Source organism: Lygodium microphyllum, chromosome 5 (genome assembly GCF_053477565.2).
Source record: "Lygodium microphyllum isolate KBCC chromosome 5, Lygodium_microphyllum_v1.1.10, whole genome shotgun sequence".
Lineage (NCBI taxonomy): Eukaryota > Viridiplantae > Streptophyta > Polypodiopsida > Schizaeales > Lygodiaceae > Lygodium > Lygodium microphyllum.
Genome location: NC_141139.1, coordinates 67,364,378 through 67,387,343, shown reverse-complemented (window position 1 = coordinate 67,387,343; position 22,966 = coordinate 67,364,378). Strand labels below are relative to the sequence as shown.

The window sequence follows — 22,966 nt, the reverse complement described above, 5'->3', positions numbered from 1 at the left end:
TTCTGGGTTGATTTTTGTAAATATCATTTCGATGTAATCTCATCTTTCAACGTTAAAATCATTTTTTTGCACAGTAATTTTGTATACAATATTTAGACATGCATGCTCTAAAGTTGCTTTACATTGACTAGCCTCATTATTTTCTAGACATCAAACTATTATAGAGACCTTTTGTCTTACTTCTCATAATCTACATAAACAAGGCATTAGTGTTCACAACACCTTGACCTACCATGTGTCCTTGTAAAATGTCTATGTTAGATTAGCTCTATGACTACATGATGTATTGCATACATAGTGTTTTTTGTAAATAAAGGCTAAATTTTTCTTTGGAATACATATACATCTCAAGAATCCCTACACATAGATGAATAATGATCTTTGACAAATCTCCCTATTACAACCATACTAGAATTGTGAATATTGTTGATGCACTTCATAATACTCCTGAACTTCTTGTTGAGGACCACATTTTTATGTTGAATTGACTTGTTATGCTATACTTTTTGTAAGGAAGTGATTGCGCATGTGCATATATACAAATTTGTTGAAAAAACTATGAAGGTATAGGTTGCCTCAAGGAGTGCATTGAGTACCACAATCATCCATAGCTTCATAATAATATGAAAAGTTAGGACTATAAATACTACAAGACTTGCAAAATCCATGATTTAACTACTAGATATCTCAAATATCTAATAGTGTGTGAAGTTGTCTCACTTGCTCTTGCATAAATCATATCCTAAATAAAAATGTCTCTCACAGAAACCTAAGTTTGAATTCAATGTGCATAGGACTCAAAAGCACATACACAAATAGACAATAACATTTGAATCTAGTGTTGGTATTATGAATCTGTATAATCAGGGAAGAAAAAAAATTTGAGATCCAACCACAACCCTATCATGCATATTTCATCATATTCAAGTTCATCCATAGAGAGAGAGTGCATGACTTGTGCAACTTGGATGCATGGTTGTCTTGGAGTTGTTATGATATGCAAGAACTCCTTTCATTAAACATAAGCATATCCATCTTTCTACATTCATCATTTCGTAAACATATGATTTCTATATCAAAGAATTTGAAGATCAGATTATATTGATAGAGTAAGTAGGACTATATGACATGTCTTTAGCTCTAAATACCCATTAGGGTTTTTACAGTGATCTTAAATCATCAAACAGTTTTATTAGAGGAATTATTTTTTACATAATGTTAATATTGTGGGAGAGAAAATTTAGGCACCAAATCAAACAAGTCTGTAGCACAGATATGATATATTAAGTTATAGTTCCATGCCCATGCCTCTCTTAATAAAGGCCTTATTCTTCTAGCAACGCACAAACCTTTATCTATGAAGCGTGCAATGATATTGTGAAAAGAAGCCCCCTACCAAGGAGCTCTATGGAACCCTGCTTTTCAAAAATAACTCCCATTGTACAAACGTGACAAGCTGCCGACATTCTTGCTAGCTTGCAATCTAGTGTGTAGTGTATTATTCAGTTGATCATTGCCATGATGACAGATAGAATTATCTAGCCTTTTGTGTGTTTAGACTCTTGATTGCGACTACGTACTCAATTATCACTTTTTAAAGCACTCTCCGAAGTAATAAGGGATACTCGAATCACTATGGGGAACTTAGTATTTCGACCATGGAAATTTCATCCAAGTCAAGTCATGTCAGATGAATGCATATTAACCGGACGACGGACGTTTTATTACAACGCACCGCTGGTCTGGTACACAGTCGCTTATAATAACTAGCTGGCGCTAGTGCGGGAGGCCGTATATTAATGGAGATAGGTAGGTATTCAGGGGCAGAAGGTGATGGCGAAGGTGCCCCCTGTGGGCGTGCCGTGGGTGGCGTGGTCGTCCTTAGACCAGCTGTAGGCGTCGGGGCAGGAGGCGCGCACGTTCTGGGCGTAACCGGTGTTGGGGTCGTCGCGGTTGGGGTTGACGCAAGCATTGCCGTTGATGTTTCCCGAGGGACAGATGGAGCGCGCCGCGCTGCAGGAAACGCCGGCGCCGTCGCCTGTGATGCTCATGCCCACACCCAGCTGAAAGCCGTCCACGGCGCTCACGTCGTAGAAGTCCGTGCCCGCCGGGTTGTTGATGGTGAACTCGGCCAGGAGGCTCGGCGTGCCTGTCCCCAAGTTGCCCGACCAGCCATTAGGGGGCGTCAGAGACCTTGTCTCGCCGGACGCCAGGGAGAAGCCTGTGGTCCCTATGGACGGACCGCCGGCGTTCTCCCGCACTTGCACGCCCAGGGTGCTCCCGCAATGGTTTACCACATTGAAGGAAGTGGCCGATACAATATTTATTAACTCACTTGTCATACTCATCAGTATCATTGTCACGACGGCCAGTGATGCTACCAGCGATGACCTGCAGCAGCTTGCACCAGCCATATCGTCGCTTGCGGACAATTTGTAGTGTCGTTTATCGAAGAAAGTATTGGACGCGCAGCCTGATGTTTCTGATGCGGCCTCTATTAAGAGTACTGCTCTGAGTGACGTTTCTGGTACGGGCTCTATCAAGAGGAGTACGTCTGCTCTGAGTGAAATGTAAGGTCTGTTGCGTTGTGTTATGATCTGCGCCTATGCTCCTCGTCTTGATTCATATTTCGCTTACCGATCCGACTCTTATATATAATTAGCAGCGCAAAGTACTGATAGAACTAGATGACTAGTTGTCCTGGGACGTCCTCAAATGTCAGCGGACGACGTCATCGACCCGTGGATGAATTAGCTGTCTAGAGTGTGCGGCCGACGCGGTCGCACGCTGCTACGTCTGTTGTCCATCCAAGGAAACGGCAAGCATGGAAAAACTTGCTTTTGAACGGCGCTGCTACGTCTCTTGTTCAAACGTGAAACGCTCTCGACCGGGGCATGCGGAATTAGAGTTTGGGAAGGCCGGATGAGTCCTCCTTCGAAGCAGTCACCAACGCGTGAGTCCTTTTGTCAAAGTCTACAGCGCTTATTACCACAAGGGAGCAAGTCGTCACGGCTTCAAAAGCCCTTCAGCGGCCAGCAGCCCTCGATCCTTTCAAATTTGAGGGCTGAAGGTCTCGACAACTTCCTTCTATCAATGTCTATGTCTTGTGTTGAAGGGCAACCTTTCGGTTCGTCGTCCTTCTAGGCTAAATTTGACAATATTGCCCTTCTTTAGATGAGTAAAACTTTCAAAGTCCTCTATTGAAGAAGGAATTTCCATTTCACCTCGTGCTTATTACCACATGGGAGGACGACGTTGTCAAACCTTAGAGCCCTCAAATTCGAAAGCAACTATGCCTTTTGTTGAAGGGTAACCTTTTTTATCATCCTTCCGAACCAAGTTTAGGTTGAAATTTACACTACCATGCTTCTTTAGATGAGGAGAACTCTCATCCATCCTTTATTGAAGAAGGATTTTCTTTTCCTCATCATTTAAATGCCCTTCTTCAATGGTCTATTAGGGTTATGTAGCACGAACAATTTAACACACTAACATTAAAATAGAATTCTAGAATTACATTTATGAAAATATATTTAAATAGCCACGCACAAATCTTCATGATATATTGAACCATAGCATAATCATCTATGCCCTATGACCTATCAGCTAGGTATGTGATATAATAGCATTATGGCATCCCATGTTGTGTATTGTCTTCCTAGCGTACTGGTAGCATGTATTTCCTCTTCAACTAGAACTTTAGGGTGTAGAGGATGATATTTCCATTTGTTGTTCAAGGAAAGCTTATGTATAGTAACCTTTACACTGGGGGATGTGGGAGCCACATTGGTGGGACTGCATTTAGTAGTCTTCATGGTTCTACATTGTTCACCATTTTTCCTGATGCAACCTTTGACCTGTTCAGTGATACTCTGATGGCATCCCAATTCATCAAGAACAAGATTCTAATCTTGGACTTTGATAGAAGAGAGATTGGTGCAATATGAAGGGATAAGTGTAATAAGTTTGAGTTCAAGATCGTGATAGGCTTTATTTACTATTGCATGGACAAGCTAGAATGTTTTTATATTCATGCTACATCATTGGCAATGAGTTGTTGCTTGAGTTTAGTCTTGTTGTAAGGCTCCTAGGTTAGTTAAGATATAGCAAGTGGTCTTTTCTATAAGTAATTAGTTTGAAGACAATAGAATGTTTCAACTTACTAGAGCTATGCACAAATAGATTTACATCTATTACCTCTTTACTACTCTTGATTGATTGGTATTTTCTCCCTTTTCCATTTTAATGGGTTCTTCAATAGTTGAGATAGAAGTCACATAAGAAGTTACAACATTGTGCAATATATGTACATTGGCATAAGATGGACTAGCTCACTATTTTGTATAAGATGCAGTAGTAGAAATTGAAAATGACAGCACGTTCAAATTCTTTGTTGGATCAGAGAAATTTGATGGTTATTGAGTCTTCAACATAGAGTGGAGAGCATCCATTCGACAATTTTCTTGGAGTTTTATAATTAGATTGCTTTCCCTTTTTGGTGCACAGATCGGATGCTGTATGCTCGCGTAGTGAGCGCCGGAAGGTCCCCAAGAACAAAAAAACTCTACTTTTTGCACAAAAGTTAAGGTAGAAAGCATGCACGACATGAACAAGAGACCAATTGGGTGCAATCTCCCCCTATGCCTTGTGTGAGCGCTCCACAAAGCATGTATTTTAAAAATAATTTTGTTTAAAATTTGTATAACACAAGATAAAAGGAAAAAAAACAAAGGAAGGAGAGACACAGAGACAGAGAATAGAAGGTTGCTTTGTTTTTAGTTTGTTTTGAATTTTATTTCTCATTTTCTTGAGATTGAATGTGATCTATCCTTATGTGGTTTCGACCCTATATCATTCAATAAATATGATGTATGCTTCAATAATGACAACATGTATCAAAATTGTGTTTAAAATAGTTCTTAAGCTATTTTGGATGTCTGGAAAAATCTTAGTGATGACTTAATTTTGGCTTTAAAAAATTCTAACGTGAGAATGTTTCTCATCTTTGAGTTTGAATTTTGTCTAAACAGGCCAAAACTTGACCAAAGGCCATTGATAGGATCTTTTTGCTACCTAGACAACTATTATAAAGCACAAAGATAAGCACTACTAGGGTCATTCAAGAAACATACAGCATTTGTTGTTGATCTTAAGGTTGTATTGGTCTTGACATTAATTTAGATTAGGCATGAGTTTTAGGAAAGGATTATGTTGGGCATTTAACCCCTTCTAGGAAAGTTTTGTATAACCAAGATTCCAAAATACTCAAAGGAATGATATTATAGTAGATAATGGTTGTTGATTTTAAGAAACACAAGACATAAAGGGGGTTTTTTGACATGATAACTCTCGAGACAGTTGTAAGGTATAAAATCAGCATATTTCACAAGGGATGAATGATATACCGATGAAAAACTCCAATATTTCAAGGGAAAAGGTTTTGTTGATATGCATTGTGATAAATATTTTGGTGCATATTTAATCATAATTTAAAAAATATTTCAATTGCACACAGTAGCACATATTTTGACATCATTTTAAAAATATATATCATGCCCATTTCAACACAATTTCAAAAAAAATTGTGATGCACATACCAGTACTAGTAAAATTTGGAAAAAACCCCAAAAAACACATTGTTGTTTCATCATTTCTCCATGCCATTTGAAGAAGGTGAGTGCATTACCTTCTCTCTCTCTCTTTATTTCCATCAAATTCTTCTTTGCTTTGCTAAAATGGAAATATCTTCTTTCTTCTTTGCTTTTGCTTAGTCCAGAATAATGTTATTCCAAGTTTGTTGTAAACATGATGAAAGGAAACAGGGCAGATAGGAGAGAGAGAGAGAGAGAGAGAGAGAGAGAGAGAGAGAGAGAGGAGAGAGAGAGAGAGAGAGAGAGAGAGAGAGAGAGAGAGGGAGGGAGAGAGAGAGAGAGAGAGAGAGAGGGAGAGAGAATAGAAGGTTGGTTGGTTTAAATTTTATATTTATTATTTGTTTTGTTAATTTCTACCACAAATTTGGAGAGAGAATAGAGAGAGAGGGGGAGAGAGACATAGAGAGAGAGAGAGACATGGAGAGAGAGAGAGAGAGAGAGAGAGAGATAGAGAGGGAGAGAGAACATAAATTTGTGGTAGAAAGAAAGGATATGAAGAGAAGAGAGGAAGAGAGAGAGTGTGTGTGTTTGTGTATGTAGAGAGAGAGAGAGAGAGATGGAAGAGAGAATGGTAGAGAGAGAAGAGAGGAAGAGGGTGTAGAGAGAGAAGGGAGAGGAAGGATAGAGAAAGGAAGATGGGAGAGAGAGGAAGGAAGACAAGAGAGAGGAGAGGGTAGTAGGTGTAGAGAGAGAGAGAGAGAGAGAGAGAGAGAAATGGAAGCTTTTTAAGGAAAAGAGAGAGAGAGGAGAGATGGGAGAGATAAAAGGGTAAAAGAAGGAAGATGGAAGAGAGAGAAAGAGTATAGAAAGAAGAGAGGGTAGTGGGTGGAGAGAGAGAGAGTTAACAAAAGAAAGAGGATGAAAGAGAGAGAGGACAGAGGAGAGATAAAAGAGAGAGAGGAGAGATGAAAGAAATCAAAGAAGGGTGAGAGAAGATAGAACTCCCTAGTGGACTAGGAAAGGTTCATAAAAAGGTTGATAGGCAGATCAGACTACATTCTCCAGCTATAAAAGGAAGACCCCTCCAAAGCCATGGTTAATCTATCTTTCACCCAATAAGAGTTGTTCTAGCTAGCCTTAATCTATTTGCATATCATCTCTCTGGATTGCCATCTAAGCTTCACGATGAAAGTACATGGGTGGATTGAGCCATTTTTATATCAGTTTGTTTGAATATAAAGTAGTTTTCTTCTCTCATATTTGTTTTGTATTCTCTACTGCTTTCTTAGATTTTGTCTGCTATACCCATGTAGTTCATGTATAGTATTAGACCCTAGGGGACTCTAAGAAGTAAGGAGGACATTAAAGAAAAGGGCTTCAATAGTGAAGAGAAGAAATGTCATGTTCTAGATCACATAACGATGCTAGTTGTCGGGACCTAAAATGGGCATGACACTAGCTCTAAGCCACTAGCATGGGCCTCATTACCACTCACCTCAAACCACCCCACACAACCTCGTGGCTAGGAGCATCGTCTAAGACTTTACATTTGTACATTTTTCATAATCCAATGACTAATTATTTCCCCCACTTCCCAAAAGGACTCTCTAAATATATCCGTTTGATGCACCACGTATCACACACACAGGGAGCACAGTCTCAGTTGATTACTGCAACTCCACTATGGCTCTCTTACACCTTAGGGATTGGCCCAAAGATGTGCCATGAACATAAAATAAATTCCAAAAAAAGTCCACCCTTTTGATAAAATGATCTAGGATACAATAGATAAATATCATCAAATAAACCCTAAGGAATTGAATATCCAGCCCTATGGGTTGGGATACTTCACAGTCTCAACATCGGGTCTTCACTTATACAAATAGGTGCTATGCATCCATGATACAATATCATGAGTTTCATCAATACAAATGTGAATATGACCACCATGCTCAAACAAATATTCATTGAAAATTTATAGAGTTAAAGTGCGAAGAAATTCTTTTCATGATTTTTCTTTTACACACAATAGTGCTTCGTTGCTTAGGGCTAGCACAGAGCTTCCTCGTGCTACTAATCTCTTTAAATTTAAAAAACCATGAACTATATATGATATGCAACATTCAACATCAAAATTTAACATATTTCAACCCTCAACAATCCCTTACCTCCTACTGTTTAAACTTTTGTATGCGTTGATAAGTATAGGCATGGTTTATTTATTTATTTATCTATATTGAAAGCGATAAAAACTCACTCTAACAAAGAAATAGGTCTTAAGTCAGGCTAAACCTTATGCTTCAGCTCCATTATATGATCACAGGCATTAACCTTTTTTTATTTATTTTTATGATGTAAAAAATTTGATTTTTTCCATTTTTCTTTAATTTTCTCCATTTATTTATAGAAAATTACAAAAAATGACTAATTTTCATGTGCAAACTGATTAATCTTATAAAAAGTTATTTTCTTAGTATATATTCATTCCATGGGAATGGCAAATCCACGGTCACTAAGGATCCATCCAACTTTGATTCACGTGTCAACCATTGAAAAACATGGACTAGTTGAAAGAACTAGCAAAGAGGTCATCCTAGTGGTGGTTTGAACTACCTATCAACTTAGGACAACTAGACTAGGAATTCTGACTAGGCGAGGACTCTTATAGCCTAGTCATGAAAGTTTTTTTAAAAAAACACACATTTGTCTTTTAAATTTTTACATACTCAAGCATGTCAAAAGGAGGGAGCTAAGCGTAGAGTGACCAAAGGAGAACAGGGCATTAGCCTCAAGGCCTAACTTGGCATCTAAAACCTACCAAGTTCTCGCGAGGCAGTGTGTAATCCTTTTCTTTTTTGCTTACTTTTATTTTTACTCCAACCTTCCTTATACTTTATTTTGGCTACCTACTACCCTTAGGAAGACAAGGCATTGGTCCCATCTTGAATTGTCTCCAAGAACATACCAAGCCTCTGAAAGGTGATAATCGTCTGCTAATTTTCATGAGTTTTCTTTCTTTTCTTTTCTTTTTAAGGGATTAGAACGCCTATTTACACACCCTTGTATTGTTTACCTTTGTAGTATATTCAAATCTTACACTTCTTTTTTATCTTTGAAGGCTTCGGTGACTCCGTCACCATAGCAAGGGCTCCTAAAATAGTTTTCTAACAGGGAGGAAGGACATGGTCACTAGGACTTCCTTTGAAAAGAGGTCTTTAATGCCTGACAATGTCTTAACAAAAGGTAAAAAACCTCTCAAACCTCCCTCAAATATACCTAACCAATTTCTAAGCCTTCATGCCTTGATAATCGGTCCCCAGAAAGAAAAAAAAGAACCCCCACATAAACAAATAACATCACCAGCTTAAGGAAAAAACTCAGAAAGGTGACGACACCACCTGGAATGGCAACAAGAAGCTCTCGTGAAGTGAAGGCTTCCTCGAGGCACTCTTCCTCAAACATGTCTAGTGCAATCACTCAAACAGAAAAGCATTAAATGTACTCACACCAAACAAGCACATGGTCCCCTTGGACTAAAGGAATATAACAATTCAGAACCCATAGACTAGCCCTCTTGGCCTTATGGAATTAAACACTTTACTATCATTCAATAGCGTACTATTGAAACAAGCCCTTGATCCTAACATAACTCTAATAAAGCACAAAACAGACCAAGGATGAGGGCTCCTCAAGCCCTATGCTAGGTGCATCATTAGGTTACTAGCTAATCCCCAGCATAAACAAGAAGGGATGTCTGACGAATATAATGATATATAATCTTATGCATCCATGATAAAGTAAGAAGGTCCTCACTGGCTACCTAACTTATGACCCAAACTAACAATCAACGGCCAAAATAGGATGTGTCACCATGAAGGCCCCAAAGTAGCTCATGGCTAATCTTAAGGGGTAGTTGTAAGAGCTCCCCTAAACCACAATTGAAAAAGACATTCTCAACAAAAGCATACTTTAGCCACGGAATCTTCAAAGTGATTCCAATGTTGAGGAACTAATTGACAGAGTAGGAAGGTGCTCACTGGCTTCCTGACTCATGACTCAAACTAACCATATTCAGCGGCCAAAAAGGGATGTGTCAGCATGAAGGCCCCAAAGTAGTCTAGGGCTAATATTAGGGGATAGTTTGTAAGAGCTCCCCTACACCACAATTGAAAAAGACATCCTCAACCACATCATAGTTAGCCAGGGAATCTGCAAAGTGATTCCATTGTTGAGGAACTAACTGACAGGTCACTGTCTCAAATATATTGAACATATTCAAGGCTGCAAATGGTATCTTCATAAAATGGAATCCCAGAACTATAGGTCTCACTTAGCTGATTGATTAGTAACTGTGAGCCACCTCTAACCAATAATTGGCAGATACCACCACATAGGGCTATATGTAGCCCCATGATCAAGGCCTTGTATTCTACCATATTATTAGCAAAAGAGGGTCATAAATAGACTCTAATTTTCATGACAACCCGACATTGGGGATCTCTAATGACCACACCAATGCTTGCATGTTTAGCAAGCCCTCTAGAAGCTCCATCAAAATACATAGTATAGACCCAGTCTTCAGTGATCGGCCACACTATACTAATTAGCTTACTTGTACTCTTCATAATCAAAATTGAGCTGAGAGAGAGGATGTATAATAGGTACAGTCCCTCCTTCCTCGTTGAACTCGATAGGATCGCTAGTCAGAATTCACTAACAATGGTGGCAATAGACCTTAATCTCCCATGCAAAAGACCCGTCTTGCCACTCAATAACCTGATACCCTCTACTCCACAAGATCACTAGACCTTGGTGGTAACGTTGTCCTGGATGCAAATGCTCTAGATAGGAATTTATTTTTCCATCTAATCATCTTGGTGCCTATTGGAAATCAAAGCTAAATCTTGAAGGACTTGCACAGGCACCAAGCCCCACATCAACTTTTACACATACTAAGGCTTTAACTTTTTAAAATTAACTTTAGTCTTAAACTCCACCCCCTGCAAATTTTCTAGAAGGACTATAGATCCATTTTTTCCTGAATGTACAATCTTGTACGGTCCATCCCACTTGGGTTCTAATTTACTTGGGAATAGCTCACGACAAGTATCATAATACAACACCAACAGACCTCGCAAATTTGTGTGTCTCAACCTAAAGGCAATGGAGGGTCTTCATTCTCCGCTTCCCTACTTCTTGATATAGTAAAGCCTGCAACCGAATCTCATCAAGATGTGCAAGAGAAGTATATCGTTTTTGTAATGCCTCTGCCTCTCTCAACGAATGACTAAGAGCAAAACACAGTGGGAAGCTCTATTTCCAATGGAAAAACACACTCTTCCCCATACACTAGCTTCAACGGGGTGTGGCATGTAGCTCTCTTGAATGTCATGTTATAAGCCCACACTACCACATACAATTTTATATCCCAATCATGCTTTCTTTACGATACGATCTTGGATAAGATTCCACCAACCAAGTGTTTATTTGTACTCTCAGTTCGCTTGAGGATTATACGGGGTAGTCTTGTTGTGCTTAATCTTCAAAGCTTCAATCAAGGCTACGATAACTTTGTTCAAGAAGTGTCCCTCGATCAAACAATTTCCTTCGGTGGAGCAAAATGGCAAACAATTTACTCCATTATGAAATAGGTTGTCTCCTTAGCATTATCCTTCATCATTTCTCAAGCTTCAGACAACTTTGTAAAGTAGTCAATTGCTACAATAATATACTTCTTTTGCATAGCTAATGAAGGATATATTAGTCTCACAAATTTATCAAAGGGTAATGTAACAAAAATAGGGTTTTTAGACTGCTTACGATTCTCACTCGCATCGTGTCTTTGGCAGACATGACAACGCTTAGCTTAACTGAAACTATCTTGGAAAATTGATAGCCACTAATATCTAACCAAAGAGCTTTTGGACTATAAGCCATCTCGAAAAATGTCCCCCACATGCTGAATCATGACACTCAAGAATGACAGATACCTCATCAAGTACTACACAACAGTGATAGATATCCTATACTCCTCTCTGATACAAAACACCCATTATAATCAAAAAGTGTAGTGCTTGTTGCTTGATTTTTCTCTTTTTAGATTTCGATAAAGGAACCCCAAATCCTCATGTAGGTCAATACTGCATTATAGTGGCATACTAGGAAGGGATGTAAGTTGTACCAATCTTGAGCAAACCTTCAATGTCACTTGCTTCAGCCAATATCTCCTTTGGCTCCCCGAAATCCACAAGACATTCCACAATATCATGTAGCTTTTGTGGCCTAAAAGAATATAACAAGTCAAAACCAAGAGACTGGTCCTCTTGTCCTTATGGAATACAACACTTTACTATCATTCAATATCGTACTATTGAAACAAGTCCTTGATCCTAACATAACTCTAAAAAAGCACAAAACGGGCGAAGGATGAGGGCTCCTTAGGCCCTATGCTAAGTGCATCATTAGGTTACTAGCTAAACCCCTGCATAAACATCAAGGGGTGTCCGATAAATATGATGATACATAATCTTATGCATCCATGATAAAGTAAGAAGGTGCTCATAGGCTACCTAACTCATGACCCAAAATAACCATCAACGGCTAAAATAGGACGTGTTAGCATGAAGGCCCCAAAGTAGCCCACGGGTAATGCTACTTCTTGATATAGTAAAGCTTGCAACCGAATCTCATCAAGATATGCAAGAGAAGTATATCATTCTTGTAACACCTCTGCCTCTCTCAATGAATGACTAAGACCAAACCATAGTGGGAAGCTCTATTTCCAACGGCAAAACGCACTCTTCCCCATACACTAGCTTTAACGAGGTGTGTCATGCAACTCTCTTGAATGTCATGTTATAAGCCCACACTACCACCTATAATTTTTTATCCCAATCGTGCTTACTTTATGATACAATCTTGGATAAGCTTCCAACCAACTATTTATTTGTATTCTTAACCTAACCGTTTGCTTGAGGATTATACAGGGTAGTCTTGTTGTGCTTAATCTTCAAAGCTTTAGTCAAGGCTACAATAACTTTGTTCAAGAAGTGTCAGTCGATCAGACACAATTTCCTTCGGTGGAGGAAAATGGTAAACTATTTACTCCATTATGAAACAGGTTGTCTCCTTAGCATTATCCTTCACTATTACTCAAGCTTCAAACGATTCTCAATTGCATCGTGTCTTTGGCAGACATTACAACACTTGTCTTAACTGAAACTATCTTGGAAAATCAATAGCCACTAATGTCTAACCAAAGAGATTTTTGGACTATAAAAACTAGCCAGTAAAATGTCCCGCACATGTTGAATCATGGTACTCCTCAAGAATGAAAGGTACCTCATCAAGTACTACACAACAATGATAGATATCATGTACTCCTCTCTAATACAAAACACCCATTATAATCAACAAGCATAGTGCTTGTTGCTTGATTTTCCTCTTTTTAGACTTCCATAAAGGAACCCCAAATCCTCATGGAGTTAAATAGTGTATTATAGTGGCGTACCAGGATGGGATGTAAGTTGTATCAATCTTGAGCAAACCTTTAATGCCACTTCGCTAAATGGTCAAGTAGTTGCAACTTGTTCAGCAACAATCTAAGTTCTTCCACCTTTGTGAAGAATTCTAGCGTCTCATAAAGAATATAATGCTTAAAATTCTAAGTCGCAAAGATCATTCCAAGGCACAAATTTTCCATGTATGTATAGTTGAATTTAGCTATCTCGAACTTCTTGCTATGAAAGTCAATTGGATGATACCATTTCTCCTCCAAAATTTGGGCTAAACAACAACTGATACTATGCATTGTGACTGCCAAAAATATGTAAAAAACTTCACCTTTTCTGGTTACTTTTAGAATTGGCACTTTCACTAGTTCTTGCTTCACATCCTCGAAGGATACTTAACAAGCTTCATTCCACTCAAACAGATAGTTAAAAGATAGAAGGTTCATCTGAAAATGCTCTTTCTACTACCAGTGCATTGATGGGCTCATAGTAGCAACTATAACATTTATGTTTTTAGGGGTAGCCACAATACCGACCGTACTAACCACATGGCCCATGAACAACCCATAGGGCACCACAAAGATGCACTTTCATGGGTTAAGAGAAATGTAAAACTATTTGGAATGTTATAAACATTTCCTCAGAATAATCAGTTGCCTTTTCCTTTTGGTGGCTACCCTTGAATCCTCAATAAAGACTTTTAACTCCTCTAGGAAGATATGACCACAAGTCTTATCAGCTGTTCATTGCCAAGAATCAAGCGCATTTCATAGACAAAAGGCCATCACATGGTACACAAAAGTACCAAAGAGAGTGATCAACATCATTTTTTTCAACTTGTCTTCCTCCACAATGGCCATTTGATTGTATCTAGCAAAGCACTCTGTAAACGAATAAATTTCTCTACTTGCTAATTGATCTAAAATCTAATCTATGAATGAAAACAAATATAATCCTTAACCATCTGCTTATTAATCTCTCAAACATGTACCCAAAGTCGAATCTAATCATTCTTCTTCTTCTTCATAATAACAATTGGTGAGCACCATTCCATGTGTTGAACCAAAAATATCAAGTCATCTTTTCATAGCTTTGTCAATTCTTTGAATAGCCCGTCCCTTGATTTGAAAGGCATACATCTGACTTTTTGTCACACAAGGTGACTACCTTCCTTTAAAGGAATTGTATGAATAGCCATGCTGGGAGGAATATCTCTCAGCCCATCATAATTCCAAGCAAAGATATCATAAAATTCCTAAATCAAGGACACATAGTCCTCGGTTTCTTTTGAAGTGAGCACAGACCTTAATTTGATTGGCCATGAATCATTGAGTGTGCCAAGGTCTAACTCAATTACGTAATCTGCATCCCTTATCCTCTCCTGAGCTTCTATTGGATCATTCAAGGTAACTTGGTAGAGATCGTGTCTGTAGAGGACCCCTCCTTGGATTCCTCACTTGATGATGACTCTCTAGTAGATGAAGCATCTAGCATATCTAACTCAAATGAGGACAAAGGAACTCTCTCACTTTGAGGAGATTTAGGATATGCATCTACTACTACACGCCTAGCACCTCTACTGAGGATTAATCGTCCAGTGGGTATATCAACTTGATAGTCTATGTGTAAAATCCATGGCCTACCTAGAAATACTTGATAGCTAACAAACCTAGTGACTCTAAATTCTAGAATACATTTCACACGAGCAAAGGTCACATGAACTTTGGTAATGCAACCTTTAGGTTGTCTTTAATAGACATCAGCTACTTAGAGGATTGTGGAGGCATCTCTTTTTATTTCGAATCCCAACCTCTCCATCGATTCTAAACTCATGATGTTGAAAAAGAATAATGTGTCGCATTCCTCTCTCATTTCCTATCGTTCTCCCTCAATGCACCACATTCTACACCCTCTCTCATTTCTTATCTCATTTCCTCTCTTTCTCCCTCAATGCACATCATTGTAAAAGAAAAAAAACAAGAAAAGAAGAAATTAAAGAACAAGAACAAACCCTCTCTTTGTTTTTCTCTACCCCCTCATGTTTTCTCATTCACTCTCCTCTCTCTCTCTCTGTCTCTCTCTTTATTATGTTTCATGTTTATTCCCTCTCACTCTCATTCTTTCTTCATTTTTCTTTCTTCTCCCTCTCTCATTTCCTCTCTTTCTCCCTCAATGCACATCATTGTTTAAAAAAATAAACAAAAAAGAAAAAATCAAAAAATCAAAACAAACCCTCTCATCATTTTTTTCTACCCTCTCCTGTTGTCTCATTCATTCTCCTCTCTCCCACCCTCTCTCCCTATTTCTCTCTTTCTTTATAATGTTTCATGTTTATTCCCCCCCCCCTCCCTCTCTCTCTCACTCACTCTTTCTTTCTTTTTCTTTCTTCTTGTCCCTATCATTTCCTCTCTTTCTCCCTCAATGCACATCATTCTCTACAAAAAAAAGGAGAAAAAATTAAAAGAAAACAAGAGGGAGCAATGCACTCACCACAAAGACCGAGGATGGATTCTTTGTCTCCTCTTCGCGATGGTGGCTCCTCTTCGCCCTTCATGCAATTCCTCCTCTTATTCGCGACGAGCGGCGACGGCGGAGGTGAGAAGCTCTCCTTCTCTATCTTTGTCTCTTTCTCTCCCTCTCCATCCCGAACACACGATCTATTTCACTCTCTCTTTCACTCTTCCCGGTAAAATGCCGCCCATAGGTTTCCGCCCTTTTTTTGTCTGAGTATAGTCATTGTTTGTGTTGCATTTGTGACACAAATAGCATTGCCGCTAATTTGTGTCAGAACTCCCACTCGCTATTCGTGAATATCGTTGTAGTGATGCAAAAAGCTTGAATGAATGTCTAGAGATTGAAACTGTATCATTATAGAGTTTTCCACTATGGTGCATCTTCACAGAAAGAAGATTTTGTGAACCTACCGACACTAATAGAAACATAGAGGTGAAGCTAGAGGCATGAATACCTGTAGCTTAAGCAGAAGTCTAAGTATGATGGGTATATTTCACAATCTTTTATTCTTTTCATGTGAAACTCCTCTTATAATCACATAAGATATACATAGCTTTGGGGTGCATAGTTCAAGCCTTATGTAGAAACCAATGTTTATAAAGGCTTACAAGTCTTCTGTAGAAACCAATGTTTGTAAAGACTTACAAGTCTTCTGTAGAAACCAATGTTTGTAAAAGCTTACACATTTCTAGCAAATAAGAGTAATCTAATTTTGCCTCAATAAATTCATTTCTAAAATTAAATTTATTTGGGAAAATTTATTTGCAATAATTTTAGGATTGGGCTTGGATGGATTTGGAGGTGGGCCATAACATATTAAAAAACATTGGAGCTGAGTGTGAGACTCTTTTCACATTCAAGGAAATGATGCCAAGTATACAAGGAAGTCAACATGAGGATAAGGGGATATGATGACACCTACAAAAATTTCAAACTTGTCAATTTACACTTAAAGCCAAGATCTTTGAAAATGAAAGGAGGAGGTGGGGCCGAGCTTGGACACTCGTTATTGAGCATTTTAAGAAAATACTCCAATAAATCTCCCAATGTAGTGCATACATCTGATTCCCCTTTTTCTTCTCTCTTATAGTTTTCTCTTATTATGCATCTCACTTTTCTGAGCTTATTATTAAATTAACTATGACATCTCCCATTTTCCTTATTTTCAAATGTACTATCCAAAATTATTTTAATACTTGGAGCTTCATGAATGATACATACATGGAAAAATCTTTGGGCCATCAAAAGAAAAAAAGATAACAATATATTTTTGTAGGAAAGGATTTGTAATAAAGGCCATATCTTTGCCCATTCTCTTTAGTCAAACCCTTGTAAAATTATCTATTGCATGTTGTAACACATTATATTATGCTAGTAATGTACAGGCACAACTCTCCCTGATATTTGTTAAAAACATGGATCTTGAGCAATGATTTAGCTATGGTGGTTGGAACTCTTAGACTAGAAGCATGATGACTAAGAGTATTGCTCAAGTGAATTAGGTCCCAATATAGATTATCTTGGACTCATAAATACAATGTTGAGTAGATAGAGACATAGACTGAAAGTACAATGCAAAATAGCATTACATTTAGATGATTTTCAAGTACATTCTTTTATAGTTGCACGATGGTACATCTTTTCCTCACTATGCCTATGGGATACAAGACAACTCTTCTAGGCGATTGCATGTTCCTTGCCTTAATGCTCCATACAAAGAGACTATCATGGGAGTGTGATTGCATATTTCTCAATCGAGTTCTCAACACCTCCCCTCAATCACAACCCTAAAAACATTGAGTATACAGAGGTTGTCATGAGTAGACCCTTACTAAGTATAGACATGGAAAAACCAACCATATAAAGCTAGAAGAAAATTGATTTGAATAGTGGGAATAGAAGGATTGATGAGACTTGTCCTTGTGCTTTTGAGTGTCTTCTTCTTATTCTTCTTCATGATCTTCTTATTCTTTGAAAGTTGTAAGGTAGACTTGTGATCTCTTTTCGGCATGATTTTTTTTTCCATGTGCCTAGTTTTTTTACAAAAGTCACCAAAAATTTATTTCTTCTGTTTGTGCTTGTTAACATGAAGCACATATTCTCCCCTTAATGTTCTTGCTTTTTCTTTACCTTTGAGCTTTTTCTCTTCTTCAAGGAGTGATGCTTTGATGTCCACCATCTTAGAATCTAGCATGTTAATTAGTGTGGTTGAAACATTATCAAATTCTAGAGGAAGACCCTTGAGCAAGACACTAGTGAGAGTTGATTTTAAGGTCTAGTTCTAAATCGAAAAAGAGCTCGGGAGGTCGTAAAAGACCAAAATTTCATGTAAAATGAAATGGTTGTGGATAGATGAGTTGGAGTTTTCCTAGATGGAGTTCGATGCCGGGAAGTCAACACAAGTATCAGTTCATCGATCGGAGTTTGTTTGACCTCCCATTTAATTCTCATGTTATGAAGCAGTTATATGATTTGGGAGCCGAAAAGTGCATCATAATGGCCAATTTATATATTTCGATGTCACAACGCCATCCGTCACCAAACCGATCTCAAATCCAAGTGCATTTGCCCCTTCAAAAGTAGAAAATCCAATTGGCAGGAAGTGTAAAACCAAAAACTTGAACCAATTTTTTTAAAGCCAAGCTTTAAGCTTGTTTTAGCTTGGTGGAAATGAAGAAGCACAAAATCATATTTTGAGCCCGCAATGATCAAGGGAATCCTCCTGCCTATGATCTCCATCATTTATCACTCTTCATCACCATAGAAATGATCGGATTTGATGCATTAAACAAAGAGATTTGATTTTAGTTTTTCTCTCTCCTCTCTCCTCTCTCCTCTTGTGGACTGTTTTTATGGATCAATGTAAAAGAGAGGGGGATGAACTGAGATTTATTTATTTTTCAAACGATAATGCAGGAGTGAAGAGACATGTGAATTAGAGTTGTATGGATTGTCAATGACCGTGGAAGAGCAGCAAGAGGTCTCGAATGTTGAAAAATGTGTGTCATAATGAGTGGTTTTATGAGAAAATCCTAGATTTTAGTGTTTTATAATGAATTCTTATTTAAAATGGTTAGTAATTCTTGGATTTGATTGCCAATTCTCTATTTGATTAGTCATGTTGAAAGAATCATTTAAAAATTAGTCGTATATTCATTGTATGCAAAACACACAAAACTTGAGACTATGCAATTTCAGAAAAAATATGCAGTTTTCTGGGTTTTTTATGTGCATTTGGCCATTCCTATGGAATGAAATATGCCAAGAAAATAAAATTTTTAAAACATAATCAATGCACACCAAACATCAATAATTATATATAATTTCTATGAATAAATAGAGAAAAATAAAAGATATAGAAAATTGGGTTTTTACATTATAAAATTTTGAAAAATACATTAATGTGTGTGATCGTATAATGGAGCTGAAGCATGGCGTTTAGCCTTATCTCAGTCCCATTTATTTGTTAGAGTGAGTTTTTATTGCTTTCAATAAATAAAAATCAATTAAAAAACCATGCCTACACCTATCAATGCATGCAAAATTTTAAACGGTAGGGGGTTTTTGAGGATTGAAGTACATTAAAGTTTGATGTTTGATATTGCATATCATATAGAGTTCACATTTGTTTACATTTAAAGGGACTAGCAACATGAGGAAGCTTGATGCTACTCCTAATAAGCAACGAAACACTATTGCATAGAAAAGAAAAATCATGAAAAGAATTGTCTTTCCACTTTCACATTGCTAATTTTCAATGAATAGTTATTTGAGCACAATGGTCATATTAAGATTTGCATTGATGCACCTCATGGGATCGTATCATGGATGCATATAGCACCTATTTATATGAGTGATGACCCGCTGAGTGTGAGAGGTATCCCAAGCCATAGAGGGCTAGTTATTTGGTTCCTAAGGGTTTATTTGGTGAGGTTTATCTATCATATCTGGATCATTTTATCAAAAGGGTGGACTTTATTTCGAATGTGTTTTATGTTCATGGCACATCTTGGGGCCAATCCCCGAGGTGTAGGAGAGTAGTAGTGGAGTCACGGTGATTAATTGAGGGGTGCTCCTTGTGTGTGTGTTACATGTTATATAACACCAAAATATTTAGGGATTCCTTTTTAGGAGTGGGCAAAGAATTGGTCGTTGGACTACGAAAAAAGTACAAATGCAAAGTCTTAAACACTCATGGCTGCGAGGACATGTGGGGTGATTTTATATGAGTTGTAGTGAGGGCCTCGGCTAGTGCCTTAGAGCCAATTTAGAGGCAGTTTTAGGTCCCAAAAGGTGGTGCATTTGCTGGGAGCCACTAAAAAGTTGTGGTTTTTGAATCTTGGTCAATAGGGACCAATTTTTTAGTGTATGCTAAAGGGAGTGAGTTAGATTCAAAAGGCCATCAAGTCAAACTTCAAATGCAAGGAAGAACTGAGAGGGCTAGACAGTAGGCCAAAATTATTAAAATATATTTTCCGCAAAGGAGTGCTTCAATATCCCTACAAGAGTGTGGACCTAGTAAACCTAGCTCGACACATAGTAGGAGGAGGAAGTTTGAGTACTTCCCCCTTCTAGTCAATCCATCTACTTTGAGTGGAGTAATAGTTCCGATCATTCAAACTCCTTAAGCAAGTTGGTTGTCACCATAGGACAACCCATTGCAATCCTAGTAGGGACATTGGACTTTCTAGCCTTAGGGTTTCCTCTATCCATTTTTAATGGGTTAGCAAATGAAGATGTGGAACTTCATATCAATGAATTCCAAAAGTTTATGTTTAACTGTTGAATTCAAGATGAAGGACACTTGATCATGTTCTCTAATATGACTTTGTAAGGATGAGCTATAGTATGGTATCACAGTCTAGAAGCTCAAACCATAACTACGATTAACTTCTTCTTTGCAGCATTTCCGAGAGAGTTTGACCTTGAAAGGGGAGGTCAATATTGGCTATATATCCTCAATGTAACAAGTCTAGAATCTCACGAGAATGTTCATGGGTATGCCAATAAATTGAAGAAAGTATTCATTAAGTTGCAAGCCTATATTCCTATTATAGCTGCTACTTAGTTGTAATACTTTTTTACCAGATTGTACTTTAACATTCAAGTGTAGTTGAGCACTGTTACTCTTGCTGACATTTATATGGCTATTATAAGAGCAAAGGAGGTAGAATCATGACTGCAAGCAACTTATATCTCTATGGAAAACTAGAATCCAAGTTTAGGATTTGGAAGTACTTCTGTAGATGAATGGTGGTCAAGGGATACCCATGAGTCTTCCTAATGGGAGAGGAAGCATGATTCAAAATGTACCTATATTGCCAGCTCCTCCTAGTGTGACCATGTCTATGGCTAATCAAATAGCTCCACCAAATGTTGAAAGCCAAACGATAAATCCTACCATTGTTCCAAGAAATCAACAGCCAATTCCTAGTCAAGTAGTGAGACCAATGGAACAACAGGTAGATGATCGCAGTTGAGTCAAGTGCCTCAAATTTCCTTGGTCAAATTAAGGATATAATGAAGCATTATACTGACATGATTACTGAACAATATAGACAAATAGCTGTTGACATCAATTTTCTTAAAAAGTAATAGAACTTGATGGGGAGTCGACACCCTAAAGAGGGTGTCCCCTCAAGATTTAGTTATAAGTGGTGTGTCAGACAATATTTCCCTAGGAATTGTCTAAATGTTAAATGCAACATATGTGGAAAGTTGATCCATTCAGCTACCACTTGTTGGAGTAAGATTAGCTCTCTCCAATAAGGAAGTAAACATCTAGGTCCAATTAATTATTAAGCATAAGGCAACAATCTGTTACAACATAGGCATGGGTATCACCCTAAGCAAGAGTATATGAGGGCTGCTAGATGTGAATGGCCTTAAGGGGTAGGGGAAACCCTAACCCTAGCTTGGCATAGGCTATATAAGTAGCCTATGGGTCACTATCAAGTGTGAGATAGAGTGTACCCAAGTTGTACTTTGAGCAACTTAGTAAGTAAGATTTTATTCTTGTACTTTGAGCTCTCATCTCCCTCTTGTGCACATTCTTCTTGTTGCAACCCTGATTTCCCACATGGTATCAAAACCTCCTTTCATCCTTTCATCTTCCTCTAACCTCAGCCTCACTAAGTGCACAAGAAAATCTCCATTCTCTCATCTTGGAGCTTCAATCTTCATGGCCAGCTTGACACCCTAACCTTGGAGGACCTGGGGAAGCCAAGGGAGAGCATTTCAACTCTTGACTTCAACTAAGAAATTCTTCTCCAACACAAGGCACTTCATCATAGCACATTAAACACAGGGATTAGTCGATGTGAAGGGAACCATTGCTTAGTTCTTGAAAACGGCTCAGTTTTGGGCAGTGTGATGTCCCAAGGCATAGCATGGTCTGCAGGCGGTGCAATCTTCCTAGCCACCATAGGGCTTTCACAACCCCCTAGTGAGCTTTCTTCCTCTAAGAGGGTTTAGTGAAAGGTGGTTGCAATCAACCGAACCCTAACTATCTGATTCCTGGCAGCCATAGCTAGGAAGCTTCAAGCTTTTTCATTCTTCAAAATTTTCAATATCAGAGCACTAACAGTGACTCTAATCACTAATTGATCTTCTCCAAAGTTAGTTGAAGGTTTGAAAGCTCCATTTCAAGTTCTTATACTTGGCCGATCTCTTTAATTCAGCAAACAATCCACATCTTACATCTCAAGTGGCATAAACCTTGAGATGAGTGCTTATAAGCACTAATGTTGCATTTTACAATCATGTTGCTAGCTGCATGATTGACTCGACTTGGTTTTTTTAATCGGAAAATTAAATCCATCAAAGTGCTTTATAACATTTATCCCTTCCTGTTTGGTTGTAAGGCTATGTGTACAACTATTAACACATAGACCATATCCCAATATTAGTATGCTGCTACATCAAATATATGAGTGTTATTGTACTCTTCTTTGATTCATCCAAGAGCATAGAATTGATTGATAAGACATGCTCCACCAAGAACTCCTCTAATAGGCCAAGTTATCGGGAAGAGCTGAAGTCCAGTCAAAGCTCACCTTGTTGAAACCTAGAAAACTAGTAAATTCTAAATCAAAAGTTGTTTAAAGAACGCGAACTCCTAAATCCTATCTTGAGTTATTGCATATGTATGATTTCCAATAGTTTTTAACTCTACAACTTTAAAACTTGGCTATCAGTTCTGTTATTCGATTGTACTTGGCCACTTGTAAAGGATTAGACATTGCCATTGCTTGAAGCAATTGGTAAGACCTTCCTATAATGGCCATGGCCTATGGCCTATGCAAATGTAAGGCCTCAAATTTGAAAATTTAATGGAAAATATTTCCATCC

At 38.1% G+C, this 22,966-nt stretch overlaps 1 protein-coding gene across 1 annotated transcript; it reads right to left on the bottom strand.

Annotated features, from left to right (window-relative positions):
• Positions 1-1,407: 1,407 nt before the first annotated feature.
• Positions 1,408-2,604, bottom strand: LOC148035931 (pathogenesis-related protein 5-like). Its single transcript, XM_087679043.1, has one exon. It carries the CDS (start codon positions 2,412-2,414, stop codon positions 1,818-1,820), a length of 597 nt encoding a protein of 198 aa, XP_087535169.1. The 5' UTR covers positions 2,415-2,604; the 3' UTR covers positions 1,408-1,817.
• Between the last annotated feature and the right edge of the window lie 20,362 nt (positions 2,605-22,966).